This window comes from Triturus cristatus, chromosome 1_2 (assembly GCF_964204655.1).
Source record: "Triturus cristatus chromosome 1_2, aTriCri1.1, whole genome shotgun sequence".
NCBI lineage: Eukaryota > Metazoa > Chordata > Amphibia > Caudata > Salamandridae > Triturus > Triturus cristatus.
In genome coordinates, this window is record NC_140580.1 from 378,478,453 (window position 1) to 378,493,695 (window position 15,243).

General features: G+C 44.8%; 1 protein-coding gene across 1 annotated transcript in view; it reads left to right on the forward strand.

Moving 5' to 3' along the window:
• The first annotated feature begins 3,403 nt into the window (after positions 1-3,403).
• Positions 3,404-15,243, forward strand: part of PPIF (peptidylprolyl isomerase F) — a 59,976-nt gene continuing 48,136 nt past the window's right edge. The window contains exon 1 of the mRNA XM_085604953.1: positions 3,404-3,826. Within this exon, the coding sequence (XP_085461079.1) occupies positions 3,620-3,826 (207 nt within the window). The 5' untranslated portion in view covers positions 3,404-3,619. The remainder of the gene's footprint in view (positions 3,827-15,243) is intronic.

A 15,243-nucleotide genomic window follows, 5' to 3' on the forward strand; every position in this document is an offset into this window, starting at 1 on the left:
AGAAGTTCACCACACAATGTTGCACATGACAACAGCAGGTGTGGTTGACTTTGCAAAGCATGCCGTTATCCTTTCTGCTGTACCTTTCAAACATTTCTTAATAACCAATAACAAGCATGCTTTCTAAACAAAGTAAAATGCACCCTATATTTGAATGTAGAGTATTCTTAAACAGCCAATCAAATCTCTACTTTCTTAAAAACAGCATATTGTCCAGCATTGTAAATAGATTTCATTCTACCCCCTGCCTACCTCACCTACAGACATCTTTTGATTACCTTCAGAGAACCCTTCAAGAAGCTTTCAGTGTGGATTGTTGGGCACAGCTATGTTTTCTGGTGCAAAAGGTATGCTGAAAGCAGAGGTATTGACAAAGACCTAGCTTTGCAAAATGTAGATATTAAATGGATTGGACAGAGAGGATTAAAGTGCCATTGGTTAAAACCTTTAAGCACTTCCAACCCCCTGACCTCATGATTGTGCACTGTGGTGGCAATGACCTAGGCACATTGACTGGGGTAGGTCTGGAAATGCTAATGAAGGACACCTTTGCAGAATTGATGTTGCTTTTTCCCCAACCTGCCTTTGTCTACTCTAACATATGCCAAAGACAAAAATGGAAATGGTCCAATCAATTTTGTCCACAGATTGAGAAAGCTAGAAAAAATGTCGATAAAGCTGTTTCTGCTTATCTCAGAGATAATGGGGTCCATTAACAACAACAATCTGCGTTTTGATATGGATGGTATCTACAGGAGTGATGGTGTACACTTCACAGATAAGATAAACAGAGTCCTTCTCAACAACTTAAGACTCTGCATCGGCACTTACATGTACCTACAAAAATCTCCCAATAAACACAAAGGCTCTTTTTAGAGCCACCCAAAATGCTAAAATATAATATAGGTTTTTAATGAAAAAATCTTACATTTTTGTGTTAGGAGTCACGCACCCAGTGCGGTTGGAGTCGCGCACCCCTCACGTTCACACCAGAGGGCCGTGCTGGGAGTCGCGCACACCTCGCGTTCACATCAGGGGGCCGCTCTGGGAGTCGTACACCCCTCGTGTGCACACCAGGGGGCCGCGCACCCCTCGTGTGCACCAGGGGGCCACACTGGGAGTCGTGCACCCCTCGTGTTCACATCAGGGGGCCGCGCTGAGCGCCGCGCTATGGGACGCAACTCCAATTTGTTTTTTTTTTTAAATCCGGCTCCTACCACTAATTTTTATTCGCCCTGGGGACCCCATCCCTTGGGGCCTACTCACTTCGTTGGGGACCGTGAGGGGAGCCCCAGTGCCCCCACGGTCCTGCCAACTTCCAGCGTTCTGCGAGAGACGGCATTGCTTTTCCACATGGGGAGCTACTGACATGCAGCTCCCAGTGTGGAAAAGCAATTCTGCTTTGGATTTTGGAAGAGTTCCAAAATCCAAACCATAGTTTGCTACAGTAGGGCGGGAGACGTGCTCCCGCCCTACCATAGCAAACAGCAGTGTCCCGGGGGTGGGCACCCCGGGACACTGCAGGAGCTGGCCCTGGGGGGTGGCGGTCCCCAGGGCCATCGAAGGCTCCAGGAGGAGGGCCCCCATGGCCCCCCTCACATCTTTTGCAAAGCCCCGGGGAGGTGGCGGTCCCCGGGGCTGCGGGGGCCTCCACGGGCCCCCGCTTTACATTATACAAATCCCCCCGGGACCTGGCCCACCCGGGGGGTAAAAAATAAAGCGAGAAAACCCTTGCTTCAGGTTTTTTTTTTTTTGCCAGATCTGCGCATCCACCGCGCATTCCACTGTTTTCTTTTTTTTTTAAATGCTTTTTTGGGCCCTGAAGGTCCTTGTGGGACCCCCTGAGCAGGCCTAGGGGGTCAGGGTGTTTCTACCCTGCCCCCTTTTCTTCTTGTCACCTTTGTTTCCCTGTTTACTTCTGACTCGGTTCTACCGAGTCACAAAATGGCTTCCAACACTTCCTGCTTTGGAGTATTGACAGCCAATTAGAATAAATCTCGTAGTCGGGAGGGTCCGCGGATCCACCGCGGTCATAAATATGGAAACTTTTCTTTTTTGATTTTCTCAGCAACTACTGAACGGATTTACACCATTTTTAAAAAGAAAAGGGCGCTTTCTGAACCAAGCACCACCTTTTTGTCAAATTTGGTGTAATTCCGTTCAGCAGTTTTGGCTGTAACTGTGTCTAAAGTTTCCTATGGGAAATTGATTTTTTTACCTCTATATTTTGATTCTCTCCGCAACTACTGAACGGATTTACACCATTTTTTTAAAAAAGGGCTCTTTCTGAACCAAGCACTACCTTTTTGCCAAATTTGTTGTAATTCCGTTCAGTAGTTCGGGCTGTAGCCGTGTCTAAAGTTTCCTATGGGAATTAACATGGAGAAAACACGTTTTGGGACCTCCCTTTTTTCTCGGCCCCTGCTTGCCGAATCACCACGAAACTTTCAAGACAGGAGCTGACGGGAGCGCCCCACTAGTTTTGAAAATTTGCGATGATTTGTCATCCAGCGCCAAAGTTATTGGGAAAACAAAAAACGCTTTTTCTATGGAAACTAGGTCCTAACTATAACTATCTACTGGCGACCGCCAGTAGGCAATATATATCTACAGATATAGCTATATATATATATATATGTCTTTCCTAAACCGGACCTAAAAAAAAGAGGGGTATACGTCTACTACTTTTTACGAATAAAACGTGTTGTGATTTGAGTGGGTCACTATCATGTCAGCTGGGCTTAACTATTGATTTTTCTTCATGCAAAAGTGGCAACCTTTAATCAGACATCAGGGGTGATTTTCAAGCTCAGTCTGCGCTTTTGGCACAGCGCCAGTTTCAAAGTTCTGCCCTCCTGACTCGGACTGTGCTAATCTGCAGCTATCCCGGTGGCCTACGACTGTACGTAATGTGCTGTTATTCAAAACTACTTTACATTCTAAAGCAACATTTCGTGAACAAGTCTATTTTAAGAAAGCAATGCACCACCACATGTCATAACATCACACTGCAATGTTTGTGTTGCGCAGTATTTGAAAATCACTGCACCACATTTCATAATGTCTCATCGCAATGTTTTGTGTTAAGCTGCATTTGTTACCAACCTTGAACCTTAACAGCTCATTGAATGTGGGTATCACCTCACAAAAAAAAAAATGCAAAATAAAAAAAAATATTATTCATGGAACATATATCATTAGATATTAAACGGACAAAATATATTCGTTGTTAATTTTAAAACTGTATGACCATATGTATGGGCTTCGAACTGGATTGAGTGCTATATTTGGGTGATTTCCAGTCTACAACTAAACAATTCGCCTTAAAAAAAGTTAACATATTTAAGCTGTCACCAGTACTATGAGAGGGATCCCGTGACAGGGAGGAGTCTCCGATTTGAACGTGTCCAGCCATGTGCTCCAGTGTACACGGGCCTCTTTTCTTTAGATCCGGAAGTGAGTTTAACACTGGGACGTGTGCTGCTGGTGTGCTCTGTCTGATTGGTCCCCAGCTGCCTGTAGATGTCACTGTGTCGGCCTGATATAAAAGGCGATCGGTCGGTACAAACATAAGTCGGCTTCAGCCTGTCAGTTCTGCGTGGTGTGTGTAGCCGGAGACATGGTTCCGCTTAGCCTAGCTCGCGTGCTGCTTGTGCCCTGCCGGGCCGTCGTCTCCGCGCCCCTGAGCCGCGGCTGCAGCCAGTACAAGGAGGGAAACAACGGCGGGGACAGCGACGGCGAGCACGGAAATGAGCGACGCAGAAACCCCGTGGTGTTCATGGACGTGGAGGCCGACCAGCAGCCGCTGGGACGGATCACCTTCGAGGTAAATATTGAACCTGCAGCGGTGAGAGCGGCGCGGAAAGCAGCGCCTGTCACTCGCACCCTTCCCGCTGTCACTCGCACCCTTCCCGCTGTCACTCGCACCCTTCCCGCTGTCACTCGCACCCTTCCTGCTGTCACTCGCACCCTCTCCCCTGTTCGACTCTTTGAAGCACACAGAGCGGGCCCTGGAGGCGGGAGGCGCTGCCTCCTTAGACGCGAGTTCCCTCGTAACCTTTCTTATGTAACTTTGTGCATTACTGGTAGACCTTGAAGTCAGCCAGCATTTGTGCGTTGGGGTTAGGTACTGCAGACTCTAATGGAACATGTATTCTGGCGTTCGCAGCAGTGGTGAAAATAACTCGCATCTCACAATACCGGGAGAGGATGTGGTGTTGCGGCCAGAGCTGCCGACCTCATAATTTCAACAAGCCTAAAAATATTACCATGACCTTGTAGAGTTGGTGTTAATGTAAAGCGCTTCAATGCCCTTGGGCTGAATTCGCGCCATATAAAACTGTAAACATAAAATCTGTACATAGTAGAGCGCGGGAAGCATGTATCTAGATAGTTAATAAGTGATTTACTTTGCCAAAGTAATATGTAATGTACTGGCGCAGAGCAACACTTCATATAATGTAAATATTTAAAAACTATTGGATTAACTTCAGGGAGGTGTGTTTCTTTCGACTATCCTGAGTTTTTTTGCGAAAGAAATGTCACTTTTTGTTTAAGATGGCTTCCATGTTCATTTTCTGGTTCTAGAGTTTGACTGCGTTATGTGTTTTCTTTGAATTCCATTATGCCCCCTCCCCAGCGCCCACGACGTGCATTGTTTTTGCTGATAACGGTTAAAAAAACACAGGTGGTCTAGGCATGCCAGTTTCACTCATGTTAACTATTTTAGGGAGGTAAACTGTGACAGAATATTTCTAAAATCGAAAAGAATGCCATCAGTGGTAGGGACGGACTCTATTCAGAATAAACAAAATGCATCTTTGGCAGTTAAGTTCAAAATGTTGATCCAACCTAATAATAATATTTGGACATTTAAAGTACCTCAGAAGTCAACTGAACCGCAATTGAGGCGGTGCTTTTTTTGTCCCCTATATTCACATTTCCTTCTTTTTACTTTTACTGAATTTGTTGCGTTCGTGTTATCGCTTTATTGAAAAGTAACCATCGTCACAGCTTTCAGAATTGACTTGTATGAAGTTCGGGTCGACTTCGGGGAACTCTTACAGGCCGAGAGCAAGTAAGGATGGGTGTCCTGGCTACCTGTTGGGCTTCGGTTTTGTGCAAAGGTCTTCAAGTTTTCCAAATATTTAGAAGTTACTACTGATTTCATATATGATGTCACAAAAATTGGCCTCACTTCGCTTTGGACGCAAGTGAAGTAACCTCGCAGAACGTGACCAATGCTACCACAATGCACTACGTAGTTTAATTTCCTTAAGTAAATGCATAACATTTAGAAGTAATAAAGTGCATCAAAAATGCCACCATATAGTAATTATTTGTCTCCCATTAAGAAGGTAGTATTGGCACCCAGAAACTATCATTAATGATCTCAGATGGTGAATCATAGCTGAAAAATGGTGCCACCAAGTGCAAATTAGGGCGGTTTTGAACTTGTGTAGGTGTTTTGGAAGGTATTGGAAACTGCATTTGTCCTTGCTGTAGGTAATGTTTGTGTTAATAGTTGGAAAATTAACAGTAAAAACCAAGTCCACCATACCTTAAAGTAGGCCCACAAATGTCCCCCCAAAATGACCCACACACTTCTGGAACTGCCACATTGCACTGTAGGCAAGTGCGACCCGGCATATGGCCACAAAGACAGAATTCTACGAGGGTTACTGAATAACAGATGTTTTTTATTGAATTGTTCTGAATGATAGACAGTAGACCACAAGAACGAAACTCAGGTTGCCTGTGTCACTCAGAACTATGGCTGTCACCTTTGTCAGATTAAAATACCGGCCATTTGCTTGTTTCAGATTCTGCAAAGGACCGGTCATGACACCTAAATAGAACTTTATAGAAAATTGCCTGTGTTTATTTTTAATATGGCCTTTATGTTTTTGTTTACTTTAATTATTAGTCAGGAATTATTAAGACTCCTCAATAGCACTTTTTAAAGTGCTTTATTCTTATGTTTACTGTTTAAAGTATGTTCTGGTAAGGGGGAAAAATACCACATTTAAGTGATATATCTGTCACTTAAATATGGTAATCCCCCTTATCATAACCTACTTTAAACATGAAAAAGTGTGTATGTATATATGTGTGTGTGTATATATGTATGTGTATATATACAAAGGTTACAGGGACGTTATAGTTAAGGTGACATTTAACTCGTACAAAACCAGAGAACTTAAACCGTTATGGTTACCTGAGTTAACTATAACTTGAGCCCCCGTAATGCACTGCTAATGACCTCACATATTAAATCACTCATGGCATGGTCAGTGACATCACTGATGACAATCCGAATGACATCACTAATGACGTCAGTCATGACATCATCCAGTGACTGTATTTTTAAAAAGTTTGAGTGTTAAATGTATATATACCAAGGTGTATTGGTGAATCAGTGGGTGCATGAGTGACTGTTCGGATGAGTGAGTGATTAGGTGTCTGTGTATGTGCGGATCAGTGACTGGTGTGAATGTATCTGTCTGTCAGTTGATGTCTAACTGGGTGTATGAGTGTGTTAGTGAGTACGTGAATGGCTGTATGGGTGATTGGCTGTATGGGTGAGTGATTGGTTGACTATCTCTTTGGTTGTCTGGGTGCCTGTGTGGGTGAGGAGGTGTGTGACTGCCTGTATGGATGAGTGAGTGGGTGAGTCAGTGCATATATGGGGTAGTGAGTGCATGTGTGAAAATCTGTATGGGTGAGTGAGTGTCTGTATGGCTGTGTCGGTGATTGAGTGCTTGTCAGTTTGGGTGACTAACTGTGTATGTGAAAGGCAGTATAGGTGAGGGTTACCTAGCTGGATTGCTGAAAGGTGGTCAGAGGCCACGCCCCCTTTCTCCACTCCTCTGCAAACGCGCCTCCTGGCGCACTGTTGCTTGGGGGATGAAGTCCATTTTGGACCTGAGGCCCTTGGGACCCAAGGGGACCTTATCGCCCACCAGCAGTGCGACGAGAGGCGCATTTGCCGAGTGGTGGGGAAAGGGGCATGGCCTCCGACCACCTCTCAGCAATCCCGCTGTGTAGGGCTTACTGGAGGTAACAGGTGGGCTAGTTGACCCCTAAGTATTCTTAGCAGCAAAGGGGACTTCATCATCCAACCAAGAGCATGCAAGGAGGCGCGTTTTTAAAGTAGTGGAAAATGGGGGTGGGGCTTCTGCAAGTTGCCAGCTTCATTTTCAATTTACGAAGAGGGGCTGTATGGCCACCCTTCCCTTGACCCTATGTCAAGGGAAGGTAAACATAGCCCCGGGAAGGTGGTGGTTCCCGGGGCTGCATGGGGGGTGGCTGGAGCCTCCAACCCTCCCCCCACCCCCCCTCCCCAGCGCATTTCTGTAACTATATCCCCGGGAGGTGGAATAGTTGATGCAGAGTCCAAATTGGATAATAAACAACAAGAGCAAGCTAGAAATCAAACTGCATGAAGAATCCATTCAGTAATTCTTCTGTGAGAAAAATCCATTCAGTTTTTTAAAAGAGCCCTCACCCACCAACCTACTTGGTGGCATGCTTCCTAATTGGGTTCCCACCTAGGGTGCAGAGTGCATCCTAGGTGTACTACAAAGCCTGATTACAGCAGAGCAGGATTTTCTTTTTGTGTCAATATGTGAAATAGATGAGTTAAGACTGTCTCCAGGACACCCCTTCTAGCCAGGAGAATTTTAATAGCAGGTTCATGGGGCAGTATTAAGTACAAAATGTGGATATGAAGGAGATAAAAAAAAAAAAAAATGGTCTTTCACATCTCAAATTAGCTCTACATGTTTCAGCCAATTTAATTAATTTGAATTGCTTTCTTCAGGACCAAAAGTGGGGGCCAGCAAATGGCCCTAAACGTGTGTGTGCACACTCGCTAAGGGGGTGATATTGTGACTTACGGTTTTCACCCGGCGTAATATACCTGAAACTTATTGCCGCAGCACTGCCTCAGTCTTCTGCTTGGACCCAAGGTGCACATTATTCCTATTTGGAGGGTAAAACCATATCTTTACTCTTATTTTTGTCCACTACTCTGTCCTGTACATATGTGTGCCTGTTTTTACTATGTATCATCATTTTTAATGTATTGCTACTCGCCTTAGTTTATGGGATGTCTGACACATTGCACCATAGGAGCTTTGCATTGCGCTCCTAACATGCTCTGATTTTAAGAAAATAATACTGCTATCATGCACCCCCTGTTGATTTCTACCGGGGGGCATGCAATTGATTACAATTGAATATTTCTAAGGTCTATGTCTTCTCTCGAAGGTTGAATGTTGACACCCTATCTTTGGCCAATTGATTTGTAGGTACCTATGTGACTCGCCTCCATTATAGAATTTTTTTTTTTTCTGTGATATTTATTGAATACCACATAACCTACCCCCCACGTAACTCCTGACTAAGGGTAGGGATTCTCACTTTCTTTGGTCCTGATGAAACGCCATGTATTCCCCCTGGACCACTGAGGCGTGAAACAAGTCGACCCATACACATTGGTAGATTGCCTTTCTCTGTTAGAAGTTCACAATCTACATGCACCTTTTGTCCCTACAGAGGGGACCGTGGATTAAATATAACTTTGTGGTACCCCTTAGGAAGTTTTAATTCACCTCTTCACTTATCCACCACACACCCGCACTCACCATCACGGCTTGGTTTTACTTAAATGATGTCCTAAAGAGCCCTCTTGTGGGGCCCATGGGGTATTGCAGCGCAGACCCCACAAGGAGCTAAGCCAAATGATGAAGCATGACCCCTTCATGGGTGTGTGAGCATCACTTCCTATTGAGGAAGCTCCCCCCCTTACCACACACCCAACCGGAGGTACAGCACCACAGGAACAGTTACCCCTTATTACTGTCATAGTTGATCTTGGGAGCAAGGGTTCGCTCCCCGTCCCGCCACTCTTATTGATATTTATGCATTTCTAGGACCAACATGGAACCTCCTGTCTCGCTTGTGTGATAACTAAGAACTCTAACGTTCAGCTGGTAAAGTTGGGGAAAACGTGATGGGGGTCAAGTTGGAAAGAAATGTCTGATGCTGGGATTTGCAGTGTGGTCCAAAATGTTAGATCTTCTCTTTTTAATGAGTGCGTTTTTTACTATTTATTTTTGCTGCTTGTCTAAAGGTGCTCTTCTCCTAATAAAGCGTATTTTTTAAGAGAATACATTTTGCTTTGGGTGATAGGCAAAAATCACTTTTGACAGTAATTGATCTGTTATGCTAGATTAGTAACCTATTTTCAGGCCATGTAAAGGACAGTGACCGAGCAGTCGAAGAGCTAGCATGCGAGTGTGCAGAGTTTGTGCTGTAGAGTAGTTTGTGCTGTACAGAAGGATAGTACCAGTGACAAAATATAATATTCCTCAAGCACAAATGCCCTACAATGCTACAGCTACAAAGCTGTGTTCTGGTGAGGGGCTCAGGACGATTGAGTTATTTCCTCCGTATACGAATCCTCCAACTGTCCGTCAACCCCATAACCTGGCCACTGTTCACATACAACCAAAAGAAGTATCAAAGCTGTTCCTTAAGCGAGTGAGACGGACCATGTGGTGTGCATACAATCAATGTAGATGCCACAAGGTTGGATATGGGAGCCCTCACACAACCATCAGGATGTCGTACCTCACGCACCCATCAGGATGTAGTGCTTCATCATCTGGCTGCTCCTACGTCGAGTCGGCTGGTGCAATACCCGACGGGCTCCTTGTTAGGGAGCGCTCTTATGGAGATCTTTTATCCAAACAGCCGTTAGGTGAGGTGGGAGTGAGGGGCTCTATTGTAATGTAGATGAAGATAAATTAGTGGAAAATTAAAATAGGGAAGGGAGTGCTGTCTCAATCAATTTATTATGAAGCCTCCTTAACAAGGAGCCCGTCGGGTATTGCACCAGCCGACTCGACGTAGGAGCAGCCCCATGATGAAGCACTACATCCTGATGGGTGCGTGAGGTACGACATCCTGATGGTTGTGTGAGGGCTCCCATATCCAACCTTGTGGCATCTACATTGATTGTATGCACACCACATGGTCCGTCTCACTCGCTTAAGGAACAGCTTTGATGCTTCTTTTGGTTGTATATTGTAGGGCACACATAGCTGGACCTTCTTTACAAAGTCCTGTTCGCCCCCCCCATTTTTTCCTTGAACACTGTTCACATACCCAGAGCCCCTCACCCTGACCATGCCAAACCTCAGAGGAATCCCAACAGTTTGGAATGAAAGGTCTGCCATCCGGCTCTCAGGATTGAGGTGGCCTTGACATGAACAAGCTAGGTGAGATGAAATGGTAATTGTCTTTGAAACACTAAAATAAACCTTCCACCTAAATATTGAGTATGGGAAATTTGTCTGATTTTTAAACTCGTCTGTACTCTAAAATTAAACCTTTACAATGAATTTTTTCCCAATTGCACTAATCTTGCCTAAGTGGGTAACGATCTGGCCCCGCTCTTCACAAATGTATGCAATGACACGAAACTAAATACACTGCAAACCAGCAATTGCTGAACAATGGACTTCTGGAAGCTGCTGACAATAATTCATGCAAGCAATGCTGAGGAGCCTAACTAGGCAATGGAGAAGCTCCTCTCTCAATCACACCATGCCAGATACATCCAAAAGTGGTACCGGATACCCATAAAATGTAACCAGGCAATACCAGTTACAGATTGCAACTGCCAGACCTGTTCTGAAACACTCCCCATGTGCACCTTCTGTAACGCTGCCCCAAGCGAACAGAATTTTGGTACCTTATGTGGGAAATGATGCAGTAGGTAAATTCCAAGACCAGTCAAAATAGGGTATAAACCCAAGATCACCTAGTGTGCAAAGATTTGTAGCTGCTGCCATGTGAAAACCATGCATTTAACACAAGTGGATACACACATAGGGCCCTCTTTCATGCTTGGCATTTGGAACTGTTCAAAATAGCTACCTGAAAAGAAGCATATTTCAGGTTCAATCGCCAAGGCTCGATTCACAGAAATAGTAAAGTTTAATTGTGCTGCTTTAGCAAGTACCAAAAATCACACGGTTCACCTCACCTTTCCTTTGCATCTACCACTGCGGCAAAGTCCGCCACACCGGTAACATTTACAATAACGCTGCTTGACTCATGTCAGGCAAATCACTGTGCTAAAGGCCAACCAGTTGGCAGCATGTTGCCCGTAAAACATTTATAGGCCTCCTGGCCAAAGGTATGCACCCTTCCCACAGCTTTACATCCATTTACTAGAACTCGTGTTCAATCACATCTACGTGACCGCATGTACATGTTCTGCATGTTTCACAGTTGCTATCTCCATTCGGTCTTCGCCCAGTCAAGCTCAGCCACTAACACTTTGATGTAAGAGGTCCCACTAGAAGGAGGCGCTTGTTAACCGAATACTTGTAACATAAGGTTAGTGTACGTTGCAGCTGACTTTGAATAAAGAGGTGAAGAGGAAGAAAGCTGCCCCCAGCCTTGTAGCCCTAGAGCAATGTGGCAGGTAAGACCACTGGTTATTTCTCCTGAAATTCTGAAAACGGGAGGCCTCTTTGCGTGCTTTGGTCTTGCTGTGCAGTAGAGTAGGGCTGGAAGACCATCTCCTTAGATAAATAATGAGGAAAATGTTAGTGCAGCAAGGGTGAGGTGAGGGTCGTAACTGGTACATCACAAAGGGCCGTGCAGTGGGACAAGGCCTGTCTCCAGCCAGTCATCTGCTCCAGTGTAAATGGCCAGCAGTAAAAGAGAAGTGTCCAAGTTCCTGAGTGATCGAGAGCCAGGGTTTTGGCAGGGTAAGCGATCGTACAGAAAGCTGCAGCATGCTTACAAGATGCCCTAATGCCACACCATAGGGGATCCAAGTCCTCCGTAGTAGTGAAATACCCATAGAAAGATTACTGGGAAAGTGCCTTTAAAATCTCTGGACTAGCAAAAATACGAACATTTCAAGTGAAAAACTCATCGAAAATAGAAAGCTCTATAGTAAACCAGATCAATTGAACACTCCAAGTACATCTGGATGTCAAGAGTCGCTGCCCAAGCCACTCTCTCACAAGCGGCCTCCAATCCCAGGCGGTCTCCTAAACGGACTCTTCAGAAGGTTTGATTGGCCTTTCAATTTCTCTGAAAATCAGCTATAACGATCGGTAGGCTTTCTTACACCCTCCATCCCTCTGTTAATAACTGGTCTTCAAGGCAGATCGCAGAGGGTGCAAGCGTCTCCGGCAAACTTGTGGCTTTCTTGGGGAATGTCTGCACTTTCCTGTGCTGTCGGTGTGATTGGTACTCTCACTCAGACCCAGCGTCTGACCCCTCTGCAGTTGCACTGTAAGGACACCTTTTGTCCCTTCGTTAAGAGAACTGTAATAGATCGTGTCCCTGACTCACCTTGGCGCCTGATCCTGCAGACAGACACTGGAGCTTTCACTAGACCGTTGAAGTCAATGCGCAGCATCCTGTGACCATAAATCATCAACGGATTACAGATAGCAGGACTGCCAGCCTGGCTTGTAATATGGCTCTCCCATATTTAAGACTGATTTATTTACTCAGGCAAGGCAAATAAAACTGGAGACTGGCTTCTCAGATCCTGTTCCAAGTCTGATAGCAATTGGGCGTTGAGATCCCAATTCCCGCCGGATTCATCCAGCTCAGGTACTGGCCATGCCAAGATACCAGACCTGTAACAGAGAGTACTTTGAACTCTGCAACACGAATCCCAGCTCCTGCAAGGATTCCTGAGCACTTCTCTGCCTCAGAGGTCCAGAGTCAGAGCTTGCATTACTTCTTTCTTCTCAGTTCTAAACATAGAAGGTTCTAGTAGTCTGCAGGAGTGTATCTAGAGGCACAACTGGGAGTCCAACACGCCTGGGCTCCAGGACGTCTTATTTCGAACCATTCTATACCCACTCCATGGGGTATGCTAGTACCAAGGCCAGCCTGTCAATTGTACTGAGGCCTGCTGGGAGAATGGATATGATCTTTGTGTTATAATTGCCAAAGTTGTCTTCTAGTGCACCTGCTTACAGGCTGTGCTGCAGAAATGCAAGCAGGCTTTTGTTTAGCCTGCCCCAGGGCTTCAGATAAAGTTTGGAAGTGAGGAGTATGGCTACTTTCCTTTGGGAATTGAGAGTAAATTGATTTCTACTAGAGTTAAAAACAGATGTTTAAATTCGTGGTAAGTACTTTTGAAATTGAGGTGGAAAATACATTTAATTTGAAACTTTCTATGTTCTCTTGCTGTACTGCATCATTTCATTGTAGATAAAATGAAGAAAAAAAATCCCATTCAAAGATGGCCTTCTGACCGGGAAACTATATAAGCGTGCCTTTCTTTGTGTGGCATGCCACAGACATGGACGTGTCAACAGGGCACTGTGCTTCATGTGTACCCAACGCTCGCTTTTTTTTCTCACTGCTTGCAGTATTTGTGTGATTATAGATTACAACAGGCTGGGGCACTTTTGCCATTGTGTGAGTCACTGGCCATCGCAGATTGTGGCCACATACTAAACACTGGCAGACTGCTTTCGTAAAGTGAACTATTATTGAAGGCAGGCCATTGCCATCCCTAGCTTATTTGTAGACCGGCTTTGACTCCACAGTGACCCGTTGTTATGGTTAAGGCCTGCCAGTTAATGGCAACAGATTATGGCTGAGGAAAACCCGATAATATTTGTGAAAAAAGCACCCTCGTTCTTTCCACCTAATCCTGTTCGTTTGGACAAGCCCTCTTGTGTAACTCTGCTGAGACACCGATGACCGAAGTTCATCTGAATGACTTCATGTGCCAACATTTTCATGTACCAATATGTGGCAAACATTGCTGGAGACCTGTTTAGGCCAACTGGTTAGGTAAACACGGAGGTCCAGGATCCATAGATCTTTTCATGTGACTGCCAAGGATTGAACTCTCCAGTTCAGGTTTTTGTGGGAAGGACTTTAAACTCAAACTTGTTAGTTACACAACATGCTGGTTGATAACTTCTAATGTAGGAGCAACCAGTATAATTTGCGACGTCAGACCCGCCGCTAAAAAAATCAAACCATGTTTTTGCGTTTATTGAAATGAAAGTTGGTAGAGAAACGACCGCATCTTAAAGGGGCAAATCTTGGTCCAGTTTTTATGGTTCAAAATTGTAAAAACTCAGCCACTCAACCGATTCCTTTTCAGTTCTTATGGAATGATGAACCTGGAACCCTCGTGATCTGAGCTCCTGTTTCTCAAAAATGCAGAGCGTGGATATTTACAGGTGGAAACCATTGCTATGATTTGGCCTAGTATGTACTTTTGCTCCTCTGTGACAAAATAAGTTTATCTGTATAGAGGAAGTAAATGGATCCATAAATAGTCTTGCTCTGCAAACCGAGTGCTTCTGTTGCTTTGCACGTATGGCAAACTGCCTGTTTGGTGCAATTGTGGTATATCTGTGCTCTGTACAAACCCATTTAGTTCCATTTTGGAACAGTAGCAAGTTCATGACCTAACACTAGTGATTCACTCGGCGTTCCCATTGAAGAGCCAAGAGAATGCATCTTTGCATGCTCCAAAATCCGTGTTCCAAAGGATGAAGAAAATCTTTTCCTTGCATGGATGGAGAAAAAAGCAGAGTTCTGATGTCGGAAGCGGGCTATCCTGATTCATCTGGGTCCCAGTGGTTATTACACCTCTGCCAGTGCCAACAAAAGTAAGGAATCTTTCATTCTCTCCCATGCCAACTCTAAAGCTACAAAATAATGTTGTGGTCAAGGTAGACCGTTTACAGCTCTGTCCTTCATTACAAAAAACCCCAAGCAACTTCCACTTCTCCAAGCTGACCTCTGTGTGCAACTTAGGCTATTACAACATCATATACACAATTCCCTCTTGATACTGCTCAATAGGCTCTAACAGCGTAAAATCTGGCAGCACGGATCTGTTTGCAGCTCCACAAAATACAGCCTCATGAAACCACAAAATATAGCCTCAAGAAGCCAGTGTTTGCTGTTACCTGAGGGGAGGGTTACGTTTAAGCTCCTTGCATCATGCAGAAGATCCACAGATAAAAAGATTACTTACTACTACTTGCATTCATTGGCCAGTCGGTGTCCAGAGCAGGAACCCAAGTTCATCAGGAACCTAAGCCCCTTCAAATGTCTGAGACACAAAGTTAATGTTTGGTAGTCGAGGACCCTGGTGTTAGAGCTTTCTGTGCCTAAAACCGAGATCCAAATCAAAGCGTGAACTTTTCAGGCAACCTTTCTGAA